Source organism: Eulemur rufifrons, chromosome 10 (genome assembly GCF_041146395.1).
Source record: "Eulemur rufifrons isolate Redbay chromosome 10, OSU_ERuf_1, whole genome shotgun sequence".
Classification (NCBI taxonomy): Eukaryota; Metazoa; Chordata; class Mammalia; order Primates; family Lemuridae; genus Eulemur; species Eulemur rufifrons.
This window is the reverse complement of record NC_090992.1, coordinates 32,690,464-32,700,018: the sequence shown is the minus strand read 5'-3', so window position 1 is coordinate 32,700,018 and position 9,555 is coordinate 32,690,464. Positions and strand designations below refer to the sequence as shown.

Below are 9,555 nucleotides of genomic sequence, written 5' to 3'. Positions count from 1 at the left end.
ATTCTGTAAGCTGTCTTTACAGAATAAAGGATAAAAGCATAAAAGGTTTTAATTTTCATGATGTTCAATTTACCTATTTTTTCTTTTGTTTCTTGTACTCTTAGTATCATATCTAAGAAACCATTGCCCACTCAAAGGTCACAAAGATTTACAATTCAGTTTTTTCCTAAGAATTCTACAGTTTTAGCTCTTACATTTAAGTCTCTAATTCATTTTGAGTTAATTTTTGTATATGGTTTCTTATGTTATTTTGCCTGTGACTATCCAGTTGTCCCAGTACCAATTTTTGAAAAAATTATTCTCCAAAGAATTGTCTTGGCACCCTTGTCAAAAATCAATTCACTATATAGCCAAAATATACAAGGAACACAAACAATTGAATAACAAGAAAAAAAAATTACCCTATTTAAAAATGAACAAAATACCTGAATTGACATTTCTTGAATGAAGACACACAAATGGCCAACAGATATATGAAGAAAATGCTCAGCATCTCTAATCAACAGTGTCTTCCAACCCTATCTACCAAAGCTGCAAGAGCTGCCTTCAAGGTTTTCTCATGGAGTCACTCTATTTGAAAATTGGCACATTCCAAAATCAGTGGTCTTGTAGCCTTTAACAAAGACTTCAAATGAAGCATGGTTTAATAAAAGTATAATTAGACTTATTTAAGCCACGGCCAAATGATTGGTGGCTTGTCTATTAGAAGTTATTGTACTAAATAGAAGATGTCACTGGCTATGTATATAGTTGTGGCTCTGGGCAAAGTTACCATTTCATTCTTGATCCACCAGCTTGGGTTTGGGGACAGGATATTGAAATGGCATCATGTGCAATTATGTGTGATTCACAAGAAAATAATCCCTATGCCTAGCAGATGTGTCTGATCCCTTTACGAAATTATGTTACTGGAAATAGCTATTTCACAATTGAGGCAGGAACTCGAGACATTATATAAGGCAGGATCTAAGTGAGCTGGACACACACCAGAAGGTAGCTTCTTTTGCCTACATTTGACTGCCCTTGGCCACTTCAGCACCATGAGAGCAACAGCCTTTGTCTTACTTTTGGCTCTGACATTTGCAACCATGTTCAGTGAGTATCTCTCTCCTAATACTGCTCCTGCCCTGATACCAATAGCCAATGTTCTCTTCTACCTCTTACGATGCTTGTCCCCCGACCACTCCAGCACAAGTTCCATAATTCCGGGATACACTCATCACATAGATAATAACGGAAGCTGTTTGAAATACATTTTTTGCCTTCACCAACAAATCACTAAATTATGTCATTTTGCGGGTAGAATGGATGTTACTAGTCAACTAAGGCCAAATGCTTATTACTATAAATACTTTGTGTAACTTCTTAGGGAAATGATTACAGACTCTGTTTTGACTTGATATCACCATTTATGAGGATCTCATTTCTTCATAAAACATTACAATCCGTTATTTGTAAACATGTGCTACTATTTTTCATTCATTATTGAGTTAAAATCTGCCTTCCTAGAATTTTCAACCACTAGTCCAACTTCTGCCATCTATACCTGCTAGATAATAGCAGATGCTTCCTATATATGACTCACTTGTTCCTTTTATATTTACTGAGCTCTGGTTATGAAGCAGAAAAGAAAAAGACAAACTTCTCATTTATCATGGCAGCTTTTCCATCTTTTTGGCTACATTCCAGTTTCACTTCAAAAAAGGGAAAAAAAAAGATAAGTGTTAAAAGCTTCAACTTTTGATACCATGCTGATATACAGTTCTGAAGAGAGACTTACATTTTTATGACAAGCTGAAAGCTAAAACATAAATCAAAGCTTATTTTTCTAATAAGATTAAGCTATTCCAGAGTTTAATTTAATATTGTCTTTGTTTTTCTTCCAGATATAGAATGTGCCCTACAGAAGCAACAGGTCAGTACATCCATCTTAATATAAAATTCTTACTTTTATGTAATTATATAATTTTAAAGCCAGCATCAGTAAGGAAATATTTGATGCTATCTATTAATTAAATTTCTCTGTGTTTGAAGGTTTATCTTTGGGTATCAAAACTGGTTTTATTTCAAAAACTGTAGACAGATCTTTCTAAAATGGAGAACAAAGTGGTGTGACACTAGTGCCACAGTTATAGTCCTAGGTTTGAATTCCACCTCTTCGATCACACAGCCATGGGCAACAGTACTTACAAGATTATTCCAAGACTTAGAGCCAGAATGTTTGAAAAGGGCTTAGCACAGTGCCTGACACATAGTGAAACTCAAAAAGAACACGGCAGAATTCTTATCATTTTTAAATGGGTCACAAACATCTTTGTTTTCTATCTTAGAAAATGAAGATTTTAATTTAATATTTTCTTTATGACTCAGATTAAAATAATGACTATTGTTGAGAAAATCTAGATGTGATAGTAAAAACCTTAAACCAGTACTCAGGCGATTTGAGTTCTAGTCTAAACTCTGTTGCTTGTTAACTGTGTGACCCTGGGGCTTGAGCAACTTCTTTCATGTCTTTGAATCTTTTGTTTTAACTATTAAAGAAAACAATAGGGTTAAGAATATAAATTTTGGAGTCAGATGGGCCTGAGTTCAAGCCATCCTTGATGATTTAGTAGCTGTGAGAGAATGAAAAGGATTAATGGAGGTTAAAGAGTTTGGTAGCTTCTCAGTGACATGAATGCCACATAAACTCTGGCTCTGCGGTCTGAGCAGGCGAGGAGAGGAAGTGAAATCATGCTGGCGTGTATTTACCAGGGGGCACTGCTATGCTATTCTTTGCACTAGCCTTTGAGGTCATCCTGCCATTATGTCATGCTTGCTAGTCTTTGCATCAGCTCAGCCCTAAACCTTAGAAAGGGCATGGAAGCTAGCACTTGATGAATGAACTAATTAATAAATGGAGCATATCTGGGGGGAAAGATAAATTCAACTTTAAGTTTGAGCATATTCCAAGCTATCCAAGTAGAGATATTCAACATTTAGCAAAATAGCATGCCAAAAACTCCGGGGCAGAATGAGCTGGAGTTTGTGTAGGCCTGGAAGATAAACCAAGGGATAAAAATAATAGCTATTATTTATTCAGTATTTTCTATGCCATGTAGTGCTAAGCATTGTACACATACCTTCTCATTTAAATATTTTTTACTTCAACCTTACAATGGAGCTATTATTATTTTCATTTTGCAGGTAAAAAGCTAAAGCTTAGAGAGGTAAAATAATTGGTCCAGGGTCATATGGTCAGGATTTAAATTCAGATGTTTAACTTTACTGTCCACATCCTTCAATATGTTCATAGATTTTTAAAAATCCAAAAAATTTTTTCTTGTGAATTGCCTACCTGATCCCACAGGCAGCTCATTACCTTGGCTTTGCTCCAGGAATTTAGAACAGTGGTTCCCAATTATAATGTTAGGATGCATTTGTCTATGCGCTGATGAAGTGTATAACAAGTTAACTTGTTACCAATAATTAACGGTAAAAAGTTGTTAATGATGTACTAGTCCTTAAAATTATAGTACTTATTCCTACAATATATCTCACACTTGCATTCATATTGAACCTTTTAAGTGAAAGAGAGAAATAAGATAATTCATACAGAAAATATAGCACACTTCTGATTGCTCCCATGAAAATGGTTGCATTTGAGAATATGCCATGCATTTTAAAAACTGATGCATCAACCTGTTGAGTGGAAAAACTTCTATTTTTAAATAAATTATGATTTGGGAACCACTTACCATAAAGATGTTTATCACTCATGATTTTATATGTGATATAAAAGATCTTTACATTTGCTATATCTCAAAGAGTTTAAATGAGGACCAACAATTGGAATAAGAAACAAATGCATTGAGAGCCCTCAACTTGCTAAGAAATCCTAAATTCCAGAAATAAAGATTTGATGTAAAGAATTAAAGTTTTTAATATGTTTTTTTTCAGGTTGATTGCAGTAATTATAAAAAGTTACCACCAGGAGAAAAGAGATTTTGCTACGAGATCTATCGACCAATTTGTGGATCTGATGGCAAAACTTATAGCAATGATTGCTTCTTTTGTTCTGAAGTTAAGTAAGTATTTAAATATTTTCCTTTTTATATTTAAAGTAAAATTATGTGTTAAAGCAAATGTACCTTAATTAGAAGAGGTGGTTTAGGGCATAAGAAATATGTGAATCATCTCACACTGACTCTAACAAAGAGAACCTTTCAATTTATAGGATTTGGGAGCCCCTGGTATCATTGTATCCCTATATATTCTGGCAGAAAGAGTGAATCAGAAAATCCTATAATCTCCAATTTGGAAGGAAATTTAAGGTCATCTAGTTCAACTTCCACTCAGTAATCTATTGCTTAAGCTCCCTCTTCAAAAAGGTCACCAAGTAGTCTCACAGTTCATGTTGATTATTTCCAGGGACAAGAATGTCCCCCCCTCCCAAGCGTGCCAGTCCACATCAGTTAGAATGACCCATGTTTACTGTTCGGCTTCAGCAACTGAAGGATATGTTAGAGTCCCCTAATGACTGGTACAAAAGGAGAGAATATCTGAAAAACCTGCAGAGCTTCTCTTTCAGAGTATAATTTCTCAACAAAATATATGTGAACCTATAGTAAAAATTATATTAAAAATTAAATAGCCAAGAGTTTAAAGGTTATAAAGTAATTATCTCCAAGATATAGTAACATCAGCTCAAAAAATATGAAGTGATGAACAATATACTAGAATGTATAGAAACATATAGATCCTTCTAAGTATTTTCAAAAATACATGAAATGAAAACAAGCATCTAATATACGTGGCATATTGTTCTGGTTTTTTTAGTAAGAGTAAAATTTATAATTTTTATGAAAACACGCTTCTAAATGGTTGTTTCTTTTACATTAAACAAATCCATTAAGAATGTTTTCAGGAATATAAACTGATTGTGATGTATTTTGAGTATCATCCTTATGTAACCAGCACTCATTTTGAAAATATTCCTAAATTGTAGTCAGTCCTTTTAAAAATATCAATAAGTGGGGAAACTACAGTACATTTTTAGGGTTCACTGATGAAGTCTGGATGCTAATGAAGTGCCCATGGACTTAGCATTTCTCATTTGTTGCTATTTTCTCTCCACAGGGAAACTGACGGCAAACTTAAATTTGTACATTTTGGAAGATGTTGAATCTATCTTGTGATTCCAAAATATCTTTTAATGCCTCTATTCACATGAGACACATTTTTTCCCCACATAATCTATACCACATTGCCTAATCTTATCACCATATGTAGATTTCCTTGTAGAATACAGTAGACATAAAGGAAATAAATGTGCATCTGATTCTTTTTTGGGGGGGGCGGGTGGGGTTGAATTTCTAGATTTGTTTTAACTATGGGTAATGTCTAATAGACCATCTTAGGGAGAGAAAGGGGCCAATAATAGGAACCAGAAAACCAAAGGCCCTGAAGCTAATGCATTCTTCTTACCCAGGCTAGGAAAATACCCCATGTATACTACTAAGTATATATGTGAATAGATAAAGAGGGAGACTTCAGGCCCAAGAATCAGAAAATACTGCTTTGCTAGATGGTCTCTTTTTTAATTTTTATTTTTAATTCCATTTCTTTTTTTCTATTATTTCAAAATATTATGGGGGTACAAATGTTTTTGGATACATGGATCACTTTTGTAATTCTTGAGTCAGGGCTATACATGTGCCCACCACCCAGATACTGTTTATGTGTTAGGTAGGTTTCACCCATCTCCTCCTCCTCCTCCCCCATGCTTGATTTCCACTGAGTTTTATTTCCTTCTGTGCACATGCATGCCCATCAGTTAGTTCCAATTTAAAAGTGAGTGCATGTGGTGTTTGTTTTTCCATTCTTTAGATACTTCACTTAGGATAATGGTCTCCAGTTCCATCCAAATTGTTGCAAAAGGCACTAATTCATCCTTCTTCATGGCTGAGTGGTGTTCCATGGTGTACATATACCACATTTTGTTTATCCACTCATGAATTGATGGGCACGTGAATTGATTCCACATCTTTGCAATTGTGAATCGTGCTGCAATAAACATTGAAATGCAGGTGTCTTTTTGATAACATGACTTATTTTCCTTTGGGTAAATAGTCAGTAGTGGGATTGCTGAATCAAATGATAGGTCTACTTTTAGTTCTTTGAGGAATCTCCATACCGTTTTCCACAGAGGTTGTACTAATTTAATTTGGCTCCTATCAACAAATAAGCAAAGAAACCATGGTTTCTCATTCCAGATAACCCTGAAGTCAAGTGTCAACTCCTGATCCATTTCTGACCATTAGAATGTACAGTACCTATTTGCATTCTGCACCAACCCAAACTGTGTCTTCAAGTTCCCTAGAAAGAACCCAGAAACACACAAACAATAGAGAGCAAGGAATGCTTTTCTAGAGATTGTGGAGGAGTGACAAAAATGGCAGTTTACCTTGCACACCCCACAGCCCAAGACTCCTCATTACAACTCTGTCATCTTTTGCAACACCACCTGGTAAAATCCTTGTCATTTGTAATATGAAAAGAAAATTACCATAAAATTTCAAAGATGCACAAATAAAATAAGGTAAAAACAACTAAATACATTATCAGAACCTGTTGCTAGAACTGAAATGTACTCAAATCCTAAGAAAGTTCACTTTGCTTCATTTTTAATTAGTCCTTCCTCATACTTAAGCAAAGCCGGCATCACTACACCCAACAATCTGGTCCTTTTGGAACAGGTGACTCACGTCTCCATCAGTGAACAACGTGAAGCCGAAGTATTGACTTCAGAATGTTAATTAACACTAAGGGTGCAGATCAAGGAAATGGAAGCCAGTATTATAAATACATTCCTTAACAAAACTCATCCATATGGACAAGTTCTGAAAACTTTTCAGAATTTCTTTAAAAAAGGCAACTCTGAATCTAAAGATAACAGTCAATATAAAATTAAGCTTTTGAAGATCACCTGATTAAACATAGGAAAAGGACTACTGGTGTTCTGATAGATGCTCCTGGAGAGTTTGGGAAACTGGTAGAACAGTTGTCAGATTCTGAGGCTCTGCTTTATAGAATATGAGGCATTTGAAGCTCACAAATAGGTGTGGAGGTAAAAACAACAGAAGCTCCTACCCAGCCAAGCCCAGAGTGACTCATCAAAGCCTAAGCCTGACTTTGGGGTTTCTTTCTATCCTCATGTCCAGTTCCTGAATCTCATTCCGCCTGCATGGCAGCTCCTGTTCTGGTGCCTGCTGCATGCCAGCCTGAGCCCCTGCCTCTGTCTGTAACCTGCTCAGGAGCCCGGCCTTCTGGCACTTTGCACCACTACACTGTGCTCCTTGCTTCTCTCTCCTCCATTTTGCCTCTTCTAGAAATAGAGGCCAGTGGCAAACACCCAGAGACATTAGCAGACTTCTGCTGTGCTCCCTGGCTGCCTTACCTCTGCTTTGGCTGCCTGTCTGGGCTCCAGTTAGTTCTTCTTTATCTCTGAGGCCCACAAATTGTTTGAACTACCATCTGTTTGCTGCCACACTCTTTAGATATTAACTTGTTCTCCCTGTCAGACTGAAATCATTTGTAAAGGGTGTATAATATAATGAATAAGAAAGGAAAGTCCTTGGAGGTAGAGCACACTGGGGTCAGATTTAGGTTTGCCACTTCTGGGTGACATTGGGTTAGTGGCTTAACCTCTGAGTTTCAGTTCATGCACTTCAAAACAGGGACAGTAGCCCTTCCTTGCAGATTAGCATAAACTAATGTATACACAGTGCTTCATATTGTGCCTAGCATGTAATTAGCTAACAATAAATGGCAGTTTTAAAAAATAACAAAAACAAAAATCTGTGCTTGCCTTAAGTTTGTCCCCTAAGCACATAGGTGGTTTAATTTAGGTCCTGGCACCCCTTAGTCTTTTCCATCCTATCACAGCCACCACACCTGCGCCTGCCTGAGTCTGTCTTGAGATACACCACTACCTTGCAGGCACAGCCTCATAGGAGACAGGTTCTAAGCAGGTCTGTGCTTCAGAAAAATCACTCTCTAGTGGAAGTCTTGAAAATAATGATAGAAAATACATGTTGTCTGTTCTATATGCCAGCTACTATTCTAAACGCTTTAGGAACATAAAGTCATTTAGTGCTCAAAACAACTATTTGAGGTAAGTACTACTGCCCATTTTACAGATGGAAAAAGTTACAGAAAGTCACAGAAAGTAATCTGCTCAAGTTTAGGTGAGATTTGAAACCAGAAATTCTAGCAACAAGGTCCCTGCTTTTAACCACTACAGCACAATGTCTCTGCACAGGTGTGAGGGAAACAGATGCTGAGAAACAAAAGGAGAGAGTAGAAGAGACAGCAGAGGATGGAGGACGGGAAGAATGAAGAGAGAAAGCAAAGGAGAAAAGTTAGGAAACATTTGGAAATTATAATGTGGATCTGCACAAAATTAGTGAACAGGAGAATAAAGTGGGGCATGAGCAATTGGAGACAAATGTTAGTAACAGAACTGAAAAAGAGTGGGAAAACTATCTGTTATGGGTGATGAGGAAGAGACAAAAATATTGAAGATGTGGTTGAAGTTCAGGGTTTGGACAATTAGTTACATGGTGATGTTATTACTTCTCAATCGCAGATTGAGATTTTTATGAACCTATAGGCAAAACCTATTCACTGGAGTATGGACCTCTTGAAGGGTGGGATTGCATCTTAATCATCTGCTGCCTCTAGGGCCTAACATAGAGTCTAAACACACTTAAAGGTAATTTAATAAGTGTTGAACTAATGTTAAAGGTTATTCTAGAAGACATACTGTAAAATCACCATTGACCCCAGCTATGCATTCAGTAGCCTGATAAAATAATTTCCCTTCCTTCAATTATGAGTTCTTAATACCTACTGGAGTTAAAGGAATAAACATTAGTTTGTTGCCCACAAGACTGAGAGTGTAACAGTTTACTTGCTTTCCCCACAGGCAAGAAATTATCAGAGTCTTTAATGAGGTCTCCTTGACTATTGTGAATAATGCTATTAATACAATGAACATGGGAGTGTAGATATACCTCTGAGATCCAGATTTCAATTTTTTTGGATATACACTCAGAAGTGGGATTGCTGGATCAAACGATAATTCTATCTTGAATTTTTTTTTTTTTTGAAGAACCTCCATAGTGTTTTCCATAGCAATTGCACCCATTTGCATTCCCACCAACAGTACACAAAGGTTCCAGTTTTCCTACATCCTTGCCAACACTTATCTTTTTTTTTTTTTAATAATACCTATCCTGACAGGTGTGAGGTGATATCCCATTGTGATTTTGATTTGCTAGTTAAAAAGCAGAATGCACTTCTATGGAACTGAATAATAATCAAGCAATCAAACAAAACAATGTTAAATCATGCTGTCCTACCATGGCTCTATAACTTGCTAAGAATGAAATATTTTCCCCTGGAAGCCTTCTTGATCTTTGATGACCTGGTGCTGTGGTCTGGATATGGTTTGTACCCACCAAAACGCATGCTGAAATTGGACCCCCTTTGTGGTGGTGTTGGGAGATGAGG

At 36.4% G+C, this 9,555-nt stretch overlaps 1 protein-coding gene across 1 annotated transcript; it reads left to right on the top strand.

Moving 5' to 3' along the window:
• The first annotated feature begins 1,040 nt into the window (after window positions 1-1,040).
• Window positions 1,041-5,164, top strand: SPINK9 (serine peptidase inhibitor Kazal type 9). Its single transcript, XM_069484467.1, has 4 exons — window positions 1,041-1,095; window positions 1,887-1,915; window positions 3,940-4,067; window positions 5,119-5,164. The coding sequence occupies exons 1-4, from the start codon at window positions 1,041-1,043 to the stop codon at window positions 5,162-5,164; spliced, it is 258 nt and encodes an 85-aa protein (XP_069340568.1).
• The last annotated feature ends 4,391 nt before the right edge of the window (window positions 5,165-9,555 follow it).